Raw genomic sequence first — 23099 nt, forward strand, 5'->3', positions numbered from 1 at the left:
ATCACTATGGGGCTGGTGACAGAGCTAGGGTGTGGAGGAGTGCTTAGGAGCCCAGCGAGGGTGCCTACAAGAGGAGTCAAAGGGCAAAGGGTGAGACCCTTCCACCGGTTCCCCTGGACTCTAGCCTCAGGGACGTCCTGCTCCTGGGGGCAGGTGTGTGGCCCTGGATGGGCCCCCTGTGGGGCTGTTGGGGGGTGCGGGGCTGATCTGCCAGAGCGCTTCCGCCTGGCGCCTGGCCCAGGTGCTGGCTGGCACCCAGTGGCCCTGTCTTGGCCGGCCCTGTCCCCCGGGTTACAGGGCCAGAACCTGGAAGCAGAGCGCAGGACCAGCCAGATCCCGCCAGGCTCTCCAGTGCCTCTGTGCTGCCTGGAGCCAGGCCTGCCTTCTCCATGGCTGCCGTGGCCTCAAGGGCCACTAAGCTTCATATAATACATGAAAATAATCCTAGCATATCTAATATATGTAAGAAATAATGGAGCAGTTACTAATACATTATACAATGTTTCATAGCATATATACTATGTGAGACGTGTCACTTTTTCAAAATGAATGCTAGATCTTTCTGGCTCTAACCTGTTAAAAGGGTCCTGTGGTTTCTTTCTGCATTCAATCCTTTGCCCCCTCACTTCATCCACACTTCTGACATCAGTATATACACAGTCACATCATGAATTCAAATACTTTCTGATCTAGTAGCTCCCTTTTTTTCTCATCAGCTATTCATTTTATGATTAGCTACAAAGTTTAATTAGAACTTTGACCTCGGGAAGGAAGCGGCTAACTATGGGGACCGCCACGCAGCGGTGGGTTCTGGTGGAGATGGTACAGGCGCTTTACGAGGCTCCTGCTTACCATCTTATTTTGGAAGGGATTCTCATACTCTGGATAATCAGACTTCTTTTCTCTAAGACTTACAAATTACAAGAACGATCTGATCTTACAGTCAAGGAAAAAGAAGAACTGATTGAAGAGTGGTAACCAGAACCTCTTGTTCCTCCTGTCCCAAAAGACCATCCTGCTCTCAATTACAACATCGTTTCAGGACGGAGTCTTGCTCTGTCACCAGGCTGGAGTGCAGTGGTGCGATCTCGGCTCACTGCAACCTCCACCTCCCGGGTTAAAGCCATTCTCCTGCCTCAGCCTCCCGAGTAGCTGGGACTACAGGCACAAGCCACCATGCCCGCCTAATTTTTGTATTTTTAGTAGAGATGGAGTTTCACCATGTTGGCCAGAATGATCTCGATCTCCTTTTTTTTAATTACAAAGTAAACTTTAATGTCAAAAATGCAAACTTGGGGAGGGCAGAAAGATCACACACAAGGCTGTCACTTCACACGTGGAAGGTTGCACAGCGGCTGGGCAGAGACGCTCCTCACTTCCCAGGTGGTGAGGGGGCCGGGCAGAGGCGCTCCTCACTTCCCAGACGGTGCAGGGGCTGGGCAGAGGCACTCCTCCCTTACAAAGGGTGAGGGGGCCGGGCAGAGGTGCTCCTCACTTTCCAGACAGGGCGGTGGCTGGGCAGAAGCGCTCCTCACTTCCCAGATGGGACAGTGGCCAGTGGCCGGGCAGAGGCGCTCCTCATTTCCCAGACGGTGAGGAGGCCGGGCAGAGGCAAGCCTCACTTTGCAGACGGGACGGCGGCGAGGCAGAGGCGCTCGTTACTTCCCAGACAGGGCGGCTGGGCAGAGGCGCTCCTGACTTCCCATACGGTGAGGCGGCCGGGCAGAGGTGCTCGTCACTTCCCAGATGGGGTGGAGGCCGGGCAGAGGCGGTGCTCCTTCTCCATTCCCAGATGGTGGGCAGCTGGGTAGAGGCACTCCTCACTTCCCAGACAGGGCAGTGGCCAGGCAGAAGCGCTCCTCACTTCCCAGAGTGTAAGGGGGCCGGGCAGAGGCACTCCTCGCTTCGCAGGCAGGACGGCAGCCAGGCAGAGGCGCTCCTCACTTCCCAGATGGTGCAGGCAGAGATGCTCCTCAGGTCTCAATCTCTTGACCTCCTGATCCGCCCGCCTGGGCCTCCCAAAGTGCTGGATTACAGGCGTGGTTCACCACGCCTGCCCTGCCGTCTCTTCTTTCTCCTCCTAAGCAGCTCTCTTAGTCTCCTGAATTTTGATGTTCTACTTAGCACCCTCATGTTCTTACGCATGTTGCCCTGCTGGAGGCGTCCTTCTCTTTGGGAAGCCTGACCCACCAACAGTGCCTCAGGAGATAGACATGGAAGCTTAGCCGGTGGGGGCCCCTCGTCTCTATCCCACCTCAGTTGCAGGGGAGGGGTCGGTTGCAGCTGCAGCGGTGGCCCCGACAGTTTTCTTTTGCGGGAACTGTGGCCGGCAGCTCTGGGTGGAGAAGACCTACTTGATCCAAGAGCTGCAGGATCCTTGGGCTGCATGTCCTCCCCCACCATCAGCAAGCCTGGAGAGCTGGGCAGGTGGTCTTTACCCAGCACCTTCAAGGCCCTCTTCTCTGGCCACAGGGAGCAGCCCGGAACTGGGGCAGGGAGCACTGTTGGAAGTGGGTCAGGCTTCCCAAAGGGAAGGATGCCTCCAGCAGGGCTGTGTGAACTGGCGACTCCATGGCCCTTGGAGTAGAAACTCACTGCATGCACCTGGGCCTTGTCAGTCTGGTTGTTTTCTGTCAGGCTCTTGAAGTGGACGTTTCCCTCCAAGGGCCTGGGATTGTACCAGGAGGAAGTGAGGTTTCCCTGAGTCTCCAGGGGCCTAGAGGTGGAGGCTGCTTCCCCATTGCCACAGGGGCCCCTTTTATTGTCCTCCTGCCCCTGGGTAGCTACCTGGTCTTTCACCTCCGTTGCCTCTTTGGGCTTGTCTGCCCTCATCTCCGTCTTCGGGAGCCTGGCTGGGATCGCCTGCTCATCTAATGAAGAAAGTTGAAGGTTAAACTTGCCTCTGAGACAAGGGATCCTCAGGGGCCTGAGGTGTCCAAACATCGTGGAGTTGCGAGCAGACAGCACAGGTTTCTTCCTCGAGGGGGGGCTCCAGACCACAGGAGGCAGGACCCTCTGTGGGGTGCCCGTGTTCCGAGGGATAAGACACAGCCTCGTAGGGGCACCATCCCACCTGACTGGAAAAGAAGGCCCAAGATGTCGCTGACGGTTGATGAGGAATGGGAAACGGCCCCAGATTCCCCGGGCAGGCACAGGTGCAGGAGCCGCGGGGTGAGCCCGGCCAGCTGGGAAGGCCTCACGGACAAGACGAGCAGGTGGCCGAAGGCATGGCCAGGACCTGCGGCGGAACCAGGAACAAGATACGCTTAGTGAGTTGCCCATTTTGAGCGAGTTGTGCACAGACGAAACTAAGGGTGAGAAGCGGAGAGGATACTCCTAAGTCACCCACTTCTCTGTGGCCAGGTGCACACTGGGCATCTGGGAGTTTATGACATCACTATGGGGCTGGTGACAGAGCTAGGGTGTGGAGGAGTGCTTAGGAGCCCAGCGAGGGTGCCTACAAGAGGAGTCAAAGGGCAAAGGGTGAGACCCTTCCACCGGTTCCCCTGGACTCTAGCCTCAGGGACGTCCTGCTCCTGGGGGCAGGTGTGTGGCCCTGGATGGGCCCCCTGTGGGGCTGTTGGGGGGTGCGGGGCTGATCTGCCAGAGCGCTTCCGCCTGGCGCCTGGCCCAGGTGCTGGCTGGCACCCAGTGGCCCTGTCTTGGCCGGCCCTGTCCCCCGGGTTACAGGGCCAGAACCTGGAAGCAGAGCGCAGGACCAGCCAGATCCCGCCAGGCTCTCCAGTGCCTCTGTGCTGCCTGGAGCCAGGCCTGCCTTCTCCATGGCTGCCGTGGCCTCAAGGGCCACTAAGCTTCATATAATACATGAAAATAATCCTAGCATATCTAATATATGTAAGAAATAATGGAGCAGTTACTAATACATTATACAATGTTTCATAGCATATATACTATGTGAGACGTGTCACTTTTTCAAAATGAATGCTAGATCTTTCTGGCTCTAACCTGTTAAAAGGGTCCTGTGGTTTCTTTCTGCATTCAATCCTTTGCCCCCTCACTTCATCCACACTTCTGACATCAGTATATACACAGTCACATCATGAATTCAAATACTTTCTGATCTAGTAGCTCCCTTTTTTTCTCATCAGCTATTCATTTTATGATTAGCTACAAAGTTTAATTAGAACTTTGACCTCGGGAAGGAAGCGGCTAACTATGGGGACCGCCACGCAGCGGTGGGTTCTGGTGGAGATGGTACAGGCGCTTTACGAGGCTCCTGCTTACCATCTTATTTTGGAAGGGATTCTCATACTCTGGATAATCAGACTTCTTTTCTCTAAGACTTACAAATTACAAGAACGATCTGATCTTACAGTCAAGGAAAAAGAAGAACTGATTGAAGAGTGGTAACCAGAACCTCTTGTTCCTCCTGTCCCAAAAGACCATCCTGCTCTCAATTACAACATCGTTTCAGGACGGAGTCTTGCTCTGTCACCAGGCTGGAGTGCAGTGGTGCGATCTCGGCTCACTGCAACCTCCACCTCCCGGGTTAAAGCCATTCTCCTGCCTCAGCCTCCCGAGTAGCTGGGACTACAGGCACAAGCCACCATGCCCGCCTAATTTTTGTATTTTTAGTAGAGATGGAGTTTCACCATGTTGGCCAGAATGATCTCGATCTCCTTTTTTTTAATTACAAAGTAAACTTTAATGTCAAAAATGCAAACTTGGGGAGGGCAGAAAGATCACACACAAGGCTGTCACTTCACACGTGGAAGGTTGCACAGCGGCTGGGCAGAGACGCTCCTCACTTCCCAGGTGGTGAGGGGGCCGGGCAGAGGCGCTCCTCACTTCCCAGACGGTGCAGGGGCTGGGCAGAGGCACTCCTCCCTTACAAAGGGTGAGGGGGCCGGGCAGAGGTGCTCCTCACTTTCCAGACAGGGCGGTGGCTGGGCAGAAGCGCTCCTCACTTCCCAGATGGGACAGTGGCCAGTGGCCGGGCAGAGGCGCTCCTCATTTCCCAGACGGTGAGGAGGCCGGGCAGAGGCAAGCCTCACTTTGCAGACGGGACGGCGGCGAGGCAGAGGCGCTCGTTACTTCCCAGACAGGGCGGCTGGGCAGAGGCGCTCCTGACTTCCCATACGGTGAGGCGGCCGGGCAGAGGTGCTCGTCACTTCCCAGATGGGGTGGAGGCCGGGCAGAGGCGGTGCTCCTTCTCCATTCCCAGATGGTGGGCAGCTGGGTAGAGGCACTCCTCACTTCCCAGACAGGGCAGTGGCCAGGCAGAAGCGCTCCTCACTTCCCAGAGTGTAAGGGGGCCGGGCAGAGGCACTCCTCGCTTCGCAGGCAGGACGGCAGCCAGGCAGAGGCGCTCCTCACTTCCCAGATGGTGCAGGCAGAGATGCTCCTCAGGTCTCAATCTCTTGACCTCCTGATCCGCCCGCCTGGGCCTCCCAAAGTGCTGGATTACAGGCGTGGTTCACCACGCCTGCCCTGCCGTCTCTTCTTTCTCCTCCTAAGCAGCTCTCTTAGTCTCCTGAATTTTGATGTTCTACTTAGCACCCTCATGTTCTTACGCATGTTGCCCTGCTGGAGGCGTCCTTCTCTTTGGGAAGCCTGACCCACCAACAGTGCCTCAGGAGATAGACATGGAAGCTTAGCCGGTGGGGGCCCCTCGTCTCTATCCCACCTCAGTTGCAGGGGAGGGGTCGGTTGCAGCTGCAGCGGTGGCCCCGACAGTTTTCTTTTGCGGGAACTGTGGCCGGCAGCTCTGGGTGGAGAAGACCTACTTGATCCAAGAGCTGCAGGATCCTTGGGCTGCATGTCCTCCGCCACCATCAGCAAGCCTGGAGAGCTGGGCAGGTGGTCTTTACCCAGCACCTTCAAGGCCCTCTTCTCTGGCCACAGGGAGCAGCCCGGAACTGGGGCAGGGAGCACTGTTGGAAGTGGGTCAGGCTTCCCAAAGGGAAGGATGCCTCCAGCAGGGCTGTGTGAACTGGCGACTCCATGGCCCTTGGAGTAGAAACTCACTGCATGCACCTGGGCCTTGTCAGTCTGGTTGTTTTCTGTCAGGCTCTTGAAGTGGACGTTTCCCTCCAAGGGCCTGGGATTGTACCAGGAGGAAGTGAGGTTTCCCTGAGTCTCCAGGGGCCTAGAGGTGGAGGCTGCTTCCCCATTGCCACAGGGGCCCCTTTTATTGTCCTCCTGCCCCTGGGTCTCTACCTGGTCTTTCACCTCCGTTGCCTCTTTGGGCTTGTCTGCCCTCATCTCCGTCTTCGGGAGCCTGGCTGGGATCGCCTGCTCATCTAATGAAGGAAGTTGAAGGTTAAACTTGCCTCTGAGACAAGGGATCCTCAGGGGCCTGAGGTGTCCAAACATCGTGGAGTTGCGAGCAGACAGCACAGGTTTCTTCCTCGAGGGGGGGCTCCAGACCACAGGAGGCAGGACCCTCTGTGGGGTGCCCGTGTTCCGAGGGATAAAGACACAGCCTCGTAGGGGCACCATCCCACCTGACTGGAAAAGAAGGCCCAAGATGTCGCTGACGGTTGATGAGGAATGGGAAACGGCCCCAGATTCCCCGGGCAGGCACAGGTGCAGGAGCCGCGGGGTGAGCCCGGCCAGCTGGGAAGGCCTCACGGACAAGACGAGCAGGTGGCCGAAGGCATGGCCAGGACCTGCGGCGGAACCAGGAACAAGATACGCTTAGTGAGTTGCCCATTTTGAGCGAGTTGTGCACAGACGAAACTAAGGGTGAGAAGCGGAGAGGATACTCCTAAGTCACCCACTTCTCTGTGGCCAGGTGCACACTGGGCATCTGGGAGTTTATGACATCACTATGGGGCTGGTGACAGAGCTAGGGTGTGGAGGAGTGCTTAGGAGCCCAGCGAGGGTGCCTACAAGAGGAGTCAAAGGGCAAAGGGTGAGACCCTTCCACCGGTTCCCCTGGACTCTAGCCTCAGGGACGTCCTGCTCCTGGGGGCAGGTGTGTGGCCCTGGATGGGCCCCCTGTGGGGCTGTTGGGGGGTGCGGGGCTGATCTGCCAGAGCGCTTCCGCCTGGCGCCTGGCCCAGGTGCTGGCTGGCACCCAGTGGCCCTGTCTTGGCCGGCCCTGTCCCCCGGGTTACAGGGCCAGAACCTGGAAGCAGAGCGCAGGACCAGCCAGATCCCGCCAGGCTCTCCAGTGCCTCTGTGCTGCCTGGAGCCAGGCCTGCCTTCTCCATGGCTGCCGTGGCCTCAAGGGCCACTAAGCTTCATATAATACATGAAAATAATCCTAGCATATCTAATATATGTAAGAAATAATGGAGCAGTTACTAATACATTATACAATGTTTCATAGCATATATACTATGTGAGACGTGTCACTTTTTCAAAATGAATGCTAGATCTTTCTGGCTCTAACCTGTTAAAAGGGTCCTGTGGTTTCTTTCTGCATTCAATCCTTTGCCCCCTCACTTCATCCACACTTCTGACATCAGTATATACACAGTCACATCATGAATTCAAATACTTTCTGATCTAGTAGCTCCCTTTTTTTCTCATCAGCTATTCATTTTATGATTAGCTACAAAGTTTAATTAGAACTTTGACCTCGGGAAGGAAGCGGCTAACTATGGGGACCGCCACGCAGCGGTGGGTTCTGGTGGAGATGGTACAGGCGCTTTACGAGGCTCCTGCTTACCATCTTATTTTGGAAGGGATTCTCATACTCTGGATAATCAGACTTCTTTTCTCTAAGACTTACAAATTACAAGAACGATCTGATCTTACAGTCAAGGAAAAAGAAGAACTGATTGAAGAGTGGTAACCAGAACCTCTTGTTCCTCCTGTCCCAAAAGACCATCCTGCTCTCAATTACAACATCGTTTCAGGACGGAGTCTTGCTCTGTCACCAGGCTGGAGTGCAGTGGTGCGATCTCGGCTCACTGCAACCTCCACCTCCCGGGTTAAAGCCATTCTCCTGCCTCAGCCTCCCGAGTAGCTGGGACTACAGGCACAAGCCACCATGCCCGCCTAATTTTTGTATTTTTAGTAGAGATGGAGTTTCACCATGTTGGCCAGAATGATCTCGATCTCCTTTTTTTTAATTACAAAGTAAACTTTAATGTCAAAAATGCAAACTTGGGGAGGGCAGAAAGATCACACACAAGGCTGTCACTTCACACGTGGAAGGTTGCACAGCGGCTGGGCAGAGACGCTCCTCACTTCCCAGGTGGTGAGGGGGCCGGGCAGAGGCGCTCCTCACTTCCCAGACGGTGCAGGGGCTGGGCAGAGGCACTCCTCCCTTACAAAGGGTGAGGGGGCCGGGCAGAGGTGCTCCTCACTTTCCAGACAGGGCGGTGGCTGGGCAGAAGCGCTCCTCACTTCCCAGATGGGACAGTGGCCAGTGGCCGGGCAGAGGCGCTCCTCATTTCCCAGACGGTGAGGAGGCCGGGCAGAGGCAAGCCTCACTTTGCAGACGGGACGGCGGCGAGGCAGAGGCGCTCGTTACTTCCCAGACAGGGCGGCTGGGCAGAGGCGCTCCTGACTTCCCATACGGTGAGGCGGCCGGGCAGAGGTGCTCGTCACTTCCCAGATGGGGTGGAGGCCGGGCAGAGGCGGTGCTCCTTCTCCATTCCCAGATGGTGGGCAGCTGGGTAGAGGCACTCCTCACTTCCCAGACAGGGCAGTGGCCAGGCAGAAGCGCTCCTCACTTCCCAGAGTGTAAGGGGGCCGGGCAGAGGCACTCCTCGCTTCGCAGGCAGGACGGCAGCCAGGCAGAGGCGCTCCTCACTTCCCAGATGGTGCAGGCAGAGATGCTCCTCAGGTCTCAATCTCTTGACCTCCTGATCCGCCCGCCTGGGCCTCCCAAAGTGCTGGATTACAGGCGTGGTTCACCACGCCTGCCCTGCCGTCTCTTCTTTCTCCTCCTAAGCAGCTCTCTTAGTCTCCTGAATTTTGATGTTCTACTTAGCACCCTCATGTTCTTACGCATGTTGCCCTGCTGGAGGCGTCCTTCTCTTTGGGAAGCCTGACCCACCAACAGTGCCTCAGGAGATAGACATGGAAGCTTAGCCGGTGGGGGCCCCTCGTCTCTATCCCACCTCAGTTGCAGGGGAGGGGTCGGTTGCAGCTGCAGCGGTGGCCCCGACAGTTTTCTTTTGCGGGAACTGTGGCCGGCAGCTCTGGGTGGAGAAGACCTACTTGATCCAAGAGCTGCAGGATCCTTGGGCTGCATGTCCTCCGCCACCATCAGCAAGCCTGGAGAGCTGGGCAGGTGGTCTTTACCCAGCACCTTCAAGGCCCTCTTCTCTGGCCACAGGGAGCAGCCCGGAACTGGGGCAGGGAGCACTGTTGGAAGTGGGTCAGGCTTCCCAAAGGGAAGGATGCCTCCAGCAGGGCTGTGTGAACTGGCGACTCCATGGCCCTTGGAGTAGAAACTCACTGCATGCACCTGGGCCTTGTCAGTCTGGTTGTTTTCTGTCAGGCTCTTGAAGTGGACGTTTCCCTCCAAGGGCCTGGGATTGTACCAGGAGGAAGTGAGGTTTCCCTGAGTCTCCAGGGGCCTAGAGGTGGAGGCTGCTTCCCCATTGCCACAGGGGCCCCTTTTATTGTCCTCCTGCCCCTGGGTCTCTACCTGGTCTTTCACCTCCGTTGCTTCTTTGGGCTTGTCTGCCCTCATCTCCGTCTTCGGGAGCCTGGCTGGGATCGCCTGCTCATCTAATGAAGGAAGTTGAAGGTTAAACTTGCCTCTGAGACAAGGGATCCTCAGGGGCCTGAGGTGTCCAAACATCGTGGAGTTGCGAGCAGACAGCACAGGTTTCTTCCTCGAGGGGGGGCTCCAGACCACAGGAGGCAGGACCCTCTGTGGGGTGCCCGTGTTCCGAGGGATAAGACACAGCCTCGTAGGGGCACCATCCCACCTGACTGGAAAAGAAGGCCCAAGATGTCGCTGACGGTTGATGAGGAATGGGAAACGGCCCCAGATTCCCCGGGCAGGCACAGGTGCAGGAGCCGCGGGGTGAGCCCGGCCAGCTGGGAAGGCCTCACGGACAAGACGAGCAGGTGGCCGAAGGCATGGCCAGGACCTGCGGCGGAACCAGGAACAAGATACGCTTAGTGAGTTGCCCATTTTGAGCGAGTTGTGCACAGACGAAACTAAGGGTGAGAAGCGGAGAGGATACTCCTAAGTCACCCACTTCTCTGTGGCCAGGTGCACACTGGGCATCTGGGAGTTCATGACATCACTATGGGGCTGGTGACAGAGCTAGGGTGTGGAGGAGTGCTTAGGAGCCCAGCGAGGGTGCCTACAAGAGGAGTCAAAGGGCAAAGGGTGAGACCCTTCCACCGGTTCCCCTGGACTCTAGCCTCAGGGACGTCCTGCTCCTGGGGGCAGGTGTGTGGCCCTGGATGGGCCCCCTGTGGGGCTGTTGGGGGGTGCGGGGCTGATCTGCCAGAGCGCTTCCGCCTGGCGCCTGGCCCAGGTGCTGGCTGGCACCCAGTGGCCCTGTCTTGGCCGGCCCTGTCCCCCGGGTTACAGGGCCAGAACCTGGAAGCAGAGCGCAGGACCAGCCAGATCCCGCCAGGCTCTCCAGTGCCTCTGTGCTGCCTGGAGCCAGGCCTGCCTTCTCCATGGCTGACGTGGCCTCAAGGGCCACCAGCCTCGCTCCACAGGTTTCCAAGAGAGGATGCAGTGCCCTGACCTGACTGGATGCACCTCTTACCACATGCTTCCCTGGCAGGCAGGGTCTCCACTTTTTACAAGTTTGCCTGAGACCATTCCTCAGGTCATTCAGGTGATCATGGCCCAGCCAGGCTTTGAACCCGGGCTGTGCGATTCCACAGCTGGCACTCTGGCCTGTGTGCCTCATGATCATGGATACAGCATCTATTCTTATTTTTTCCTCTAGTCCTGGTGTACTTAGCACCATGACATATCTGTAATAAGCACATGCACACCTCGAAGGAGGTCTTCACTTCAACATACAAGTTGACCATGGCATGCTCTGGGCTCCAGTCCTCTACAAAGATGTAGGGCAGGAACTACCAAGTGTCAGCACAGCACCATCCCACATGGCTCTTCTAATGGAGACTTTCGCCCCAGATGTTCTTTCTTGTCTGATGGGAAGGATCCAAGTATGTAAAGATTATGTTCTAGATCAGCTTTGGTCTGTCCTAAAAGAAATTTGCCAGTGGATTATTCCTTATGAATAAAAGTCAGTTTCTCTGGTCTTCCCGGAATGTGTCTAGAAAGCAAATACATTATTTTCAAGTTCATAGTAGATCAATGTATTGGATTAAAATATGACAAGCATAATTTGGTCATTGTGAGCATGCCAGCTCGGTCAACTATTCACCATACATGATGCCCTAAATATAACTCTAGGTTTTCTTATGCCCAAGAGAGTGACATACTCTTGGGTGTCTGGACTAGGGAAACATGCATGAAAAACCATTTGGCCACTCTACATCTTGTTATTGGAGAATTGAAACCATCTATATTCAAAGATATTATTAAAAGGCAAGAAGTTAAAAAAAAAACTTTGATCTCATGATTCTTTCATTATATCCATTTTACATTATCCTGCCTTATACCCACGATTGAAGAGTTGCCACTTTATACCTAGGATAGAGGAGTTGCCACATCATGAGCATGCTGGCACCAAGTGGAGGCACATCCAGGTTTTTCAGCATTCTCCTGGTAAGTTTGATTAGCTCTCGGAAGCTGAGCATATGTTTAAAATCCTTAACCAACATCACTTAGATTTCCTTATAGTTGCATCTCAGTCTATAGCTAAATGGACATGAAATCAATATGCACTCATGGAAAGCTAGCCCCCATGAGATACATTCTAAATAATGCAGCATATCGTAACAATTGGATGGTACATAATTCCCTCCATCTAAAACAAAATTGATTTTTGTCCTCTAACTATTATCCCAGTACTGCAAAGGGATCTATTTTCATTTAAAGTTTCAAACTTTTCAGCCGTGCACCATAAACAAACACTAAAAGATTTCATAATATTCTCAAGATTGTCCACTCTCAGCAGCAAAGAGTGCCACTACAAATGCTGAAGGCTAAGAAGTAATAAACCATCAAAAGCTTCATTGCAAATGCTCTGAAAAATCTCTTTTCTTTCCACAGCTCAGCAGGGTGTAGCTCTGCTTACATTTTCAGGCCATGAATGAGAAAGTTGCCTTTGGCCTTATCTGACCCCTTTCTCCATGTCAGAAAGGGAGAGAACACTCACAAGATGGAATAAAAGAATTGAATGGTTTGCTTCTTGTTTCCGTCAACCCAATGTCTGCTGCCAAAAAAAAAAAAAAAAAAAAAAGGAAAAAAAACACACATTCGAAGCAAATGCTTCTTATTAATATGCATATGGATCTCCTGATGATCTTGATAAATTGCTGTTTCAGGACATCTGGGGTGAGGCCTGAAATTCTGCATTTCTAACAAGCTTCCATGTGATGTTGATGCTACCAGCCCAAGGACCACATTTTGAGTGGTGTGTTGGGCAGAATCCTAACGATGCCCTTCTTCCTCTAAGATTCTTAGACCCTGGTTATTTAATGAAAGATCAATTTAGGTTCTGCTGGAAGGGAAGTTTGCAGTTATAATTGAAGTTCCAAATCAGTTTTAATTGACCTTAAGATGCAGAGGTTATCCAGGTGGGTCTGCTCTAATCACATGAGAGCTTTAAAAAGCAGGATAGGGGAGCAGAAAGGAGGTAAAGAAATTCAAAAGATGCGAGGGGTTTGACACGCTGTTGTTGCTTTGAACATGGAGCATGCGTGTGAGAAGGAATGTGTCAGCTTCAAAGAGGTGAGGGTGGCCTCCAGATGACAGCCGGCAAGGAAATGGGGTCTTGTGAGGAACTGGATCCTGCCAAAAACTTGAATGAGCTTGGAAGGGAGTTTATCCCCAGAACCTCCAGAAGAGAATGCAGCCTTGCTGATACATGGATGTCTTGAGAACAACTGAGAAACTCTAGATAGAAAAAAACAACTCAACCATGCTGTGCCCAGACTCCTGGAGTCATTTTAAATGGCTAAGTTTGTAGTAATTTGTTAGGTAGCAGCAGAAAACTAATACAAGTAGGAAGGTTGTAATTCAATAAAACTAAGTGAAATCTTGCCATTCATATGTGGGGTAAAAAACAAGTTTTGATCCTTGTTTCTTGATAACCAAACATAGAATCATTTTTAATGCAAAGAACACAGAATTTGCAATTGACAATATACATATAGTGGTCTCAACTCTTTCTCTTTTACTTCTTTGACTTTGAAGAAACCTTTAAACCTTTCTGGACTTCAGTGTCCTCAAGATTTTTTTTTTAAAAAAGATTAATAGTACCTCTTTCAACTAACTGCTATAGAGAGGTTAAGAATAGCATACAAAATAAGTGAAAAAGTCTTGTAAACTATAAAATGCTAGTCATATATACAGAATCAGATATAGTGTACGTTTAAATTACGCCTCATTGAACTTTTCTCTGGTCATAAGAAAGTTCTTCAGATGTTGAAATACCATAATTTACTGTTCAAAAATCTCATCATTGCAAGTGACAGTAGATGAAAGTGAAAACAAACACTTTGAAAACCCCTTGTCGTCACCCACCCTTCTTATCAGAGGTAGTTTTTTAATAGTAGAGTCTCAGACACAAATGTATATCACGTCCTTTTTTTTTTTTAAGAGCTGTAAAGTAAAAGCTGTATTTTATTGGATTAATTGAAAAAACTAGTCCATCCAACTTTTTCTCTTTTGGTGTCAAATGTACTCAGGTACGTTGTAAATAATTCAGGTGTTATTTGTAAACAAGATTGCTCTCAGATGAACAGGATGGAAATTACTGAGAGACAGGATATGGGTGAGTTGTGTGTTGTGAAAGAGCCATGCAGAAATGAACTCGGGGTTAACAGAAGATATATCTAATATGTAATACCTTCCTATGCACGGTGCCAAATCATTAGTTTATGGCAACCTTTCCTCTGCTTTTAGTGTGTGTTAACTTTTGCAGTGAGCAGATGCAGCCACGCACATTCTGTTCGGCAGAAGGCAGATGCCAGTCCCTGAAATGGGCGCCCAGTTCCAAGGGCAACATCTGGATCCCTGGCTTGGCTCTGTTCCTGTCTGTGCTTGTGGCTATACAATGCCCCCGGAGACATTTTATGATTAGTCTGCGACAGAGTTGGCATGAGTGTCTTGTCTCCCTGGCAACCATTTTCCCTTTGATTCTTATACATCTGCTCAGCAATATACTGTATTTGGGAAACTGCTCCCTACCTTATTTCCAATCACAAAGCCGATGACAGAGGACTTTTGCTGAATGGGATATCATTTTCCCCGGCGTCTGAAGCTATTGTTTTCCAGTGTGCTCATAACTGCATCAAACTGCAGAGTACATCTTCTCTGCAAGGCCACTAAGTTTAGGACAAGCATTAGATTCTAATGAATACTCAGAGGCACATCTTGAATAAGTGAGGAGTTTTCAGAAGCTAAGTGGGAGCTAAGTGGTTAGAGCATCCTGGCCAGCCTTGTTTCTTGGCTAAGAAGAACCTGGTTGGATGAATCTGTATTTTTCACTTAAAACAAATTATTAATACAATTTTTGATTGACAAAGCATAATTGTATATGTTTCTGGGGTATGATGTGATGTTTTGATATATGTATACAATGTAGCATGATTAAATCAAGCTAATTTACCTGTCTATCACCTTGCTTACCTATCATTTTTTAAGTTGAGACATTTAAACCTTATTCTCTTTGTTGTTTTGAGATATATAATACATTATTGTTGACTGTATTCCTCACTGTCTCTCTCTTTCTCTTTTTTATTGTCAGATCCTTACTTATGGAAGTAAGAACTCAGACTTCCCTTATCTGAAAGAGCATTAGGCTATACCTTTATTTACTCCCTCCCAGCAAAAGGCTATTGTTAACAGGTATCCCTCAGGTTGCCCTTTTGTCTGTAGAGAAACAAGTGTGAGATTGAGGCATGTGTCAATACTGAGTCAGTTATTAGCCATATCCCAGGTGAAACTGGAGAACAGATTAGAAGAAAAATGAACTCTTATCCCCAGCCCATCCTGTATGTTTCCATTAATAAGTGTTTTGAATTATGTGCAGAAAGAAAGGAGTAAAAATTTCAGAATAATATCCTGTGACCTGGAGTTTACAGAAGATAATTTTAAAAATTAACAGCTACCTGTTAGTCTAAGAGTGTATTTCCATTTTACAGATGAAAAAATTGAGGCTCAAAGAAGTCCACCAAATTGAGAGTGAAGTAGGGGAAACAGCATTTAACGCTTACATTCTAATGATTTGTGTAAGAGCAGCAGGACAAGCTATAGAAAGGTAAGACAATTCATCTAACAACGAGGCCATGGAGAGAGTTGTCAAGGAAGACAGCCTTCAATAATTACCTTACCATCACTCTTTTGTAGAAAAAGGTGGAATTATCAGGATGGAATTAAAGATGCTTCCAAACAGAGGGGATATCTCAAGCCATGACTCAGAGGTAAGAGTAAGAGACTATGATGTGCACAGGAGCTGTTTAAAAAGTTCACTCACCTCTACTCATTCATAGAGACACATTTCAAATACCACCTCCTATCAGAAGCCCCCATAAATTATCACCATAACATTCTCTCCATTCCTCCTTGAGGGAGGTAAAATGTAACAATTATCAGATAAAAAGATCTTTAGGAACCTATAACTCAAAAGATAGTTCATTTTAGGAATGAAAATGGGTCTGCAGCCTGTGTGAACCCATAAATCATGGTATTATAGGACCAGTGCTCTTATTGCCACCATTTTCCCTAACTGCCAGCTTGTGGGTGCCAAGCCCTCTCTTGCATTATAGGACTTAACACAGGACCTGACTTAATATAGCAATGTTTTCTTATCATGTCTCATCATTTCTTCTTTCTTCTGGATACACCAACATTTTGTCCTCCTTTTTTTTTCTCTCTTGTAAATGTGAAAAAGCTTGAAAAAGACTCGATGGCTATCATTTCAATACGTAGAATAAATAGTTCCATTCAATTTATTTCAATTGAATAGATAGATCCATTCAGTCTATAATACTGAAGGATCCAGATTAATCACCTCCCAAAATTGACTGGAATAAATAGAGATAAATAAAAACCAAATACAGATATGAGTTCAAATTCTAAAGAGTGCCTACTGTAACTACAGGTCCAAAAGCTAATACTAGAAGTCCCTGTTTCTTTATTATTAACTGGGTGATCCTTAGTTACTCAACCATGTGACCTGAGTAACTTTTAGGTTCCTCATCTCTAAAATGGATATTTATGAATAAGAGCACCACTGCATCAAATTGCTGTGAGAATTAAAACAATTTATAAATAATACTTGGGCAGAGCCTGACTAATAGTAATATAGTAATTATAAGCATTGAGGTTGGTAAGGTTTACAGGAGTCTGAAACACACATTAACATGAAAGAAGATTCTTGAGAAGTGAACTTGGGATCCACGTCTATAGCAAAAGCAAAGAGATAAGATTGGCAGAGTGAGAAGTTAGGATGAGAAGAGGTCACAGCAAGGTTTCTGCCCACCCCTCCAAGAACCCTGGAGCTCAGAAGACCCCTCTGAATGGTCCTGAATTAGGGTGAAGATCTTTCCTTTCAGTGAGGCAGCTTTCTTGAGCAGAAAGTAATACCTAGAGAGGGCTACTCTAAGCAGCTGTGAGAGTAACTTCCTTCAGTCATGAAGGTCAATCTGGAAGGCACAGTAAATTATTACTAAAACATTTAGTAATTATTGTGTATTAGTATGACTTTTATTTTTTTTTTTTTGGTTGTTAATCTTGAAACATTTTCTTCCATTTTTCAGTTCCTTACACAAATAATTAACCCTTAGGGAGCCCCAGGCAATAGTGCAAACAGCAGGCCATGTGTCATATGTTTAATTATGTAAGAGGTACAAAGTAAACTACTAGACAATTAAATACATATATGTGCTGTGTCTTATGAAAGACTCACTTTTATAAATGACTTAGGAGGCTAAGTAGGAATTAAAGACTTTTAGACACCTTGGAAATCTGTTTTGGTACATGGTGGTGTGAGAAGAGTTAGTTCCCAGGCTCCAGACCACTACCTGGCCTCTTTCCCACCCCAACTCTGTGCTGTTGCTTCATCCTACACCCCAAAGTGCTCACATGGATGTGTATGGAACCCCAGCTTGCATTCCCAAGTATTGTCCATGACTCCCACAAACAGCTACCCCTTTGCTGTCCATTGGGGAAGCCATGCATACATTGATGATATCAGTAATCCCCAGAAAGGCAGACTTGGGCAGGAGGCATGCAGAGGATCTCAAAGCAAGCTTGGGACCCTTAGGGAAAAGAATTAAGGTGATTCAGCTACCTGGAGCAAGATCCAGAAAGGGGAGGGACCTTCAAGTGGGCTTGTCCCCTTGGCTCTGGATATACCTTATTCTGTTGAGAGAGGTACAGCTGGAGGAACAGTGTAAAGTTCAGGTAAGGTGGACTAGTCTTGGTTAGTCCATAACTAACCCACAACTAAAGGGTTCCCCAAATGTGAAAATTGTAGTGCTAAAATCAGTGAAGTCCTAGCCAAACTGGAACAAGTTAGTCATCCTTATAGGACCTGATGCTAGGTCCCCCTTACTCTGGTCTAAGAGCTGTACTATCCTGTGATAAAATAAAAAATATATATATTTATATATTGTCTGTGCCCCCATTTCCTGGCACTTATCTCCTAAAACCACTAGCATCTCCAAAGTGATGTATCTTTTTGCTTACTAATGAGATGACTGGTGACTGGAAGCTCCTGAATAGTCTCAGGGTGAGGGCTGATTTCTGGGAGAATCAACCATGTGATTAGAGAGTTGGAGCATTTAGCCCCACCCCTGACCTCCCGGGAGGGTACAGGGGCTCAAGATTGAGTTGATTACCAATAGCCAATGATTTAGTGAATCCTGACTGTGTAATGAAGCTTCCATAAAAATTCAAAAGGATGGGGTTTAGAGGGCTTCTTGGTTGGTGAATACATGGAGGTCCTGGCAAAGTGGCATGCCTGGAAAGAGCATGGAAACTCCACACCCCTTCTTGTATACCTTGCCCTCTGCATTTCTTCCATCTGGCTGTCCCTGATTGTGTCTATAAGTTTATATAATAAATTGGTAATCTTGCAAGTAAATCATTTTTTGGAGTTCTGTGAGCTATTCAAGCCAATAATTCGACCTGAGTGGAGGCAGTGGGAACCTCTGATTTATAGCACAAGTGACAACTTGCAATTGGCATCTGCAATTGGGCCAGTCTTCTGGGACTGAGGCCTTAGCTGATAGTGTGAAATCTGACACTATCTCCAGGTAGTTGCAGCTGAGCTAAATTGTAGGGCACCCAGTTGGTGTCTGCAGAGAATTTGAGAATTGCTTGGTATGGGAAAAACCTACAAATTAGGTGTCAGAAGTGAAGAGAGTGACGTCAATATAAAAGGAAAAACAGCTTTTCTCCTTTCATCTCCTCACACATCTCTGTTTCTTCTTGTCCAGGATATATGCACATGCTGTTCTTTCTCTGGAAGGCTGGGGCCTCCCTCTACCCTTTCTATGTATCTAGTTAAGCCTTTCACACTCTTCAGATCTCAGCTCACTTGTCTTTTCTTCAGGGAAAACTTTCCAGATCTTCTTAAAAGGGTGATTTAATTTAGTCTGATGTTCTTACAGCAATATGTGCCACCCCATCTATAGCTCTCATCACGGCAGCAAATTTACATGCATTTCCTACAGCAGATAAGCGTTTGTCTGTCCTTAGTATTCCACACATCTTGCTACACCAGCTACTTTGTTGAGCACAGTTGCTCATTCTCAAGTGCTCAGAAGTAGGCAGATTCTTCTTATTTTAGAGCAGAGTCTTATTATGGAATGTAGGCGATCATAGAAAGGGCCATAATTTCTTCTGGGGGCTCTGACTGGATTGCTCATTAAATGCTTGGAGAGAGAAAGCCTTTCAGAGAAATTATCCTTTCACTGTGTGACTGAATGGAGTTTGAACAATTTCCTGGGGTACAATGCATTATCTCTTCCCGATTTTGTGGCAAATTCTTCTTAAGCATGTGGGGTGTCAACTCCAAGTAATTAATTAATTAATTGGCAAACACAGATTGAACCTGCATAGTACCCTCCCTCTCCAAATAAATACTGTCATTTAAGTTAGCAAATAGAGCTGTAATGAGAGTTAAATGAAGTAATGAGGCAAATACCCCTCATTTGGGATAGTGTGTTCAGGGAAGGCATCTCCAAGGAAGTAACATTGGTTCTGACATCTGTGAAGACAGAAGAAATGAGCCATTCAGCTGTCAGGGAGAAGGGTACCTCAAGCAGAAGACATAGCAATGGTAAAGACTGTGAGACAGGAATGATCTTGCAGGTGAAAGAATGGTTCAGCTGGGATCCTTGCACAAAGATAATAGCAAGGTTGATGGACAGCCATGTGGAGCCCAGAAAGTACAACACTTGCGATGACAGAGAAGCATGGCAAGTGACTGCCCCTATCCTCACTACATCTGAGGGCATAGTATGTGAGGTCTCACTGTAGAACATCTGGGACTTGACAATGGCAAGTTTACAAGATGAAAGAGGGCACCTAACTCAAATGTCCAAGGAAAGACACCAGGTGATGGAGGGGACTATGAGATAAAGAAGGTCGTGAAATGAGAAGAGAGGAACGAGGAAATAGAAAATGATCAATAAATGCTTGCTCTTATTGTTAAAAAGACAGGCAATCTGCTAAAATCTTTTAAATAATAAATGACCCAACTATTTTCCTTCTATGTATAACGGGGCTAGTAATGCATTCTCTCTAATAGAGTAGTGAGTTTATACATTGATATGGTTTGGCTGTGTCCCCACTCAAATCTCACCTTGAATTTTAATAATCCCCACATGTCAAGGGAAGGGCCAGGCATAGATAATTAAATCTTGGGGAGGTTTCCTTATACTGTTCTTGTGGTAGGAAATAAGTGTCATGAGATTTGATGGTTTTAAAATGGGAGCTCTCCTGCACAAGCTCTCTTAGCCTGCTGCCATGTAAGATGTGACTTTGCTCCTCCTTCACCTTCTGCTATGATTGTGAGGCCTCCCTAGCCATGTGGAACTGTGGGTCAATTAAAACTCTTTCCTTTATAAATTACCCAGTCTTGGGTATATCTATATGAGCAGTGTGAGAATGGACTAATACACACATACTAAATAGTTTCTCCCAGTTTATGCAATTAGTAAATGACTGAGGCAAGATATGCAATAAGTGTTCCAAGTCCAGAGCCTCCAGACTCATAATCAATTATAGCATACAACCTGGCTTAATGAGGCACAAAGGGGGTGGTGGAAATGAATGCTGGCAAAGGCTGGAGGATGTCTGCAACATACCTTTTGTGAGTGAGAACATTTAAAAATATAATGCAGATGCTTCTCAACTAACGATGAAGTTATGTCCAGATAAACCCATCTAAATTGAAAAGATCCTATGCTGAAAAATGCATTTAAGACACCTAAACTACCAAACATCATAGCTTAGCCTAGCCTACTTAAAACATGTTCAGAACATTTACATTGGCCTACAGTTGAGTAACATCATGTAATATAAAGTGGATTTTGGCTGGGTGCGGTGGTCACGCCTGTAATCCCAGCACTTTGGGAGGCCGAGGTGGGCGGATCATGAGGTCAGGAGATCGAGACCGTCCTGGCTAACATGGTGAAACCCCATCTCTACTAAAAATACAGAAAAAAAAAATTAGCCAGGTGTGGTGGCGGGCGCCTGTAGTACCAGCTACTCAGGAGGCTGAAGCAGGAGAATGGCATGATCCCGGGAGGTGGAGCTTGCAGTGAGCTGAGATCGAGCCACTGCACTCCACGCTGGGCAACAGAGCGAGACTTCATCTCAAAAATAAAAAAAAAAGTGGATTTATTTTATAATAAAGTGTTGAATATCTTGTGTAATTTATTGAATACAGAACATTGTGTGAGTACTCAAAGTGAGGTTGCTACTAAATGTGTATCACTTTCAAATTATCATAAAACAGGAAAATAATATGTCAAACCATCCTAAGTCCAGAGATTGTCTGTACTAAATAATTTTATCGTGAAAATGTTTTCTTAAAAATATAAAATAATCTTAATTTGAAACAAATTATTAGAGGGAAATTTTTATTAAATCCCAATACTTGCAGATAAATTCTGTGAACATTTTGATATGTTGTGGTCCATTGTCTTTCTGTACATATTTTTATGTACATATGTCTTTCTGTACATATTTACATACATATATATGTAAAATAACATGTCTAAGTTTTACCATACGCCTCTGCTTAACATGATCCTATGGCATTAAATATGCTTTGACAATATTATTGTATTGTCTGCATAATACTTTACCTTAGATACCATAATTTATTTTATTCTTCCCCTTTTTCAATCATGTAGTTTTTAATTTATTATTATTACAACCAATGCCTCAATGAATAGCCGTATGTGTCATTAAAAATATAGTCAATGATTTATTTATTTTCTCTACATTGATAGAGCTGAAATCACTGTGAAATTATTTAACTATTGCTTCTCATGTAGACAGAATTAAGAATACCTGAAATGCAGTCTGGGGTTTCCTTTGGAAGTCTGTAGATATTTAGATATCTTATAATATGCACATTTAATTTTTAATGGGTATGTAATATATTCATTGACTTCTTTTCTTATTATGTTCTTTTGTACACTATTTATCTCCTAGCTTGTGATAAGAGCTCAGTAATTATTTGGTGAATGAGAATTTGAATGCAATTCCTGGTCAAAGTATGTAAATAAGTTTAAGAGAACAAGTCTTAAAAGGGATCAGAATAGTGCAAACGTCAGGACTTTCACAAGGTAGAAACTAGTCCAGCTTTAGCTTTTATGCTTTGGCAAAAAGGGAGGCCATGTGTGCATGCACTGTAAAACAGAAAACATCCCTAATTGCCTTGTGTTCAGACAGTCCTGGGGTGCACTCATTTCCTGATATTCACCAGAACACCAATCTTCACTTAACACAGTTAATGATATAATTTTTATTTTTAAAAGGGAGTGCTGATGTTGCTACCGGCTTCAGAAGATGTTTCAAATCTGGTTGTGGAGTCATTCTATTTCCAATTAAGCAGTGGGGGGATTCAATTACAAGCTGTGGGAAGCAAAGAGTTTGTGTCAATAAACCAGCAGTGGTATTAAGGGTGGTTGTCTGGTTTGCAAACATTAACAGCTTGAATCCTAAAGGCGTATGCTTGTGAAATTATCTAACTATTGCTTCTCATGTAGACAGGATTAAGAATACCTGAAATCTAGCTTGGGCTTTCCTTTGGAAGCATTTTCTCTCCTTGAACTCACAGGGAATTTGGGCATTAAAGTAGCGTATTAAAGGACTCAATGGGAGCTCGTTAACAAGGCTTTAACAAGGTTAAAGCCATTACAAAAAAAAGTGTCAGAAAAGTATTCAGAACTTCTTCTGAATACTTTGTTGCAAAATAATTTGTTGCAAGATCTGGTTAGAAATGAAAAGGGTAAGATTCACTTAAAAATTATAATTTTGAGAGGTCATAGGGCTTTGGAAAAAATATAAACGCACACGTGCACCACACACACACTCACAAACACACACGCACCACACAAAACAGGAAACTGAAGTCTTAAAAGGTGAAGGCGATACCCAAGGCCTGTCAACTAACTAGCAGATATGAAGTGTCTACTATGTGTCGGATGCCCTGCTAAGAGTCAGATATATAAATGGAATAATAAGTGTTAGTATCTTTCCTTAAGAAATTTATAGTCCAGCTACAATTTATTGTTTTTTCTTTGGTTTTATTGACTAACCTAAACTGTGCTGAGCCCTTTGCCAAACAAGTTAATCTTCCAAATATTTTTAAAATGTTTATTGTCAGCTTTTCTGTTGCCTCCTCTTATTATCTTTCCTATTTGGCAATACAATTTTAATTTTTTTAATCATTGGCTTTGAAAAAAACTTTGCTAATAGGACTGGTTCAGAGTATTTAGCCTTCACGTCATCCCCTTTCGAAAGAAAATTTCCCAATTAGATTGGAAAATTTAATTCCTTGCCTGTATGTTTTCCAAAACAAGGACTATTTCCA

At 47.2% G+C, this 23099-nt stretch overlaps 3 protein-coding genes, 1 long non-coding RNA gene and 2 pseudogenes across 5 annotated transcripts in view; 3 read left to right on the top strand and 3 right to left on the bottom strand.

The window, feature by feature from the left end:
* The first annotated feature begins 6 nt into the window (after nucleotides 1-6).
* Nucleotides 7-1992, top strand: LOC134757476 (uncharacterized; annotated as a pseudogene).
* Nucleotides 1255-3379, bottom strand: LOC115931082 (putative UPF0607 protein ENSP00000381418). Its single transcript, XM_055364686.2, has one exon. It carries the CDS (start codon nucleotides 3280-3282, stop codon nucleotides 2032-2034), a length of 1251 nt encoding a protein of 416 aa, XP_055220661.2. The 5' UTR covers nucleotides 3283-3379; the 3' UTR covers nucleotides 1255-2031.
* A 20-nt stretch (nucleotides 3380-3399) lies between these two features.
* Nucleotides 3400-5385, top strand: LOC134757477 (uncharacterized; annotated as a pseudogene).
* A 39-nt stretch (nucleotides 5386-5424) lies between these two features.
* LOC115931086 (putative UPF0607 protein ENSP00000381418) lies at nucleotides 5425-6453 on the bottom strand (the record flags this gene model as incomplete). Its single annotated transcript, XM_055364688.2, has 1 exon — nucleotides 5425-6453. A coding segment is annotated over one exon (1029 nt), but the record flags the coding sequence as incomplete, so codon positions are not given.
* A 1588-nt stretch (nucleotides 6454-8041) lies between these two features.
* Nucleotides 8042-10174, bottom strand: NPAP1L (nuclear pore associated protein 1 like). Its single transcript, XM_019011612.4, has one exon. It carries the CDS (start codon nucleotides 10067-10069, stop codon nucleotides 8819-8821), a length of 1251 nt encoding a protein of 416 aa, XP_018867157.4. The 5' UTR covers nucleotides 10070-10174; the 3' UTR covers nucleotides 8042-8818.
* A 1390-nt stretch (nucleotides 10175-11564) lies between these two features.
* Nucleotides 11565-23099, top strand: part of LOC134757514 (uncharacterized) — a 115026-nt gene continuing 103491 nt past the window's right edge. Inside the window, exons 1-3 of one of the 2 annotated variants that reach the window (XR_010131580.1) lie at nucleotides 11565-11638; nucleotides 15184-15299; nucleotides 15389-15462. This is a non-coding gene — a long non-coding RNA (uncharacterized lncRNA). Of the gene's footprint in view, nucleotides 11639-14302; nucleotides 14422-15183; nucleotides 15300-15388; nucleotides 15463-23099 lie in introns of those variants that run through there. The other variant, XR_010131579.1, reaches the window with a different exon arrangement.

This window comes from Gorilla gorilla, chromosome 18 (assembly GCF_029281585.2).
Source record: "Gorilla gorilla gorilla isolate KB3781 chromosome 18, NHGRI_mGorGor1-v2.1_pri, whole genome shotgun sequence".
NCBI lineage: Eukaryota > Metazoa > Chordata > Mammalia > Primates > Hominidae > Gorilla > Gorilla gorilla.

Excerpts from the sequence above, each read along its gene's own strand:
- NPAP1L (XM_019011612.4), bottom strand. The coding sequence starts at position 10,069 with ATGGGCAACTCACTAAGCGTATCTTGTTCCTGGTTCCGCCGCAGGTCC.
- LOC115931082 (XM_055364686.2), bottom strand. The coding sequence starts at position 3,282 with ATGGGCAACTCACTAAGCGTATCTTGTTCCTGGTTCCGCCGCAGGTCC.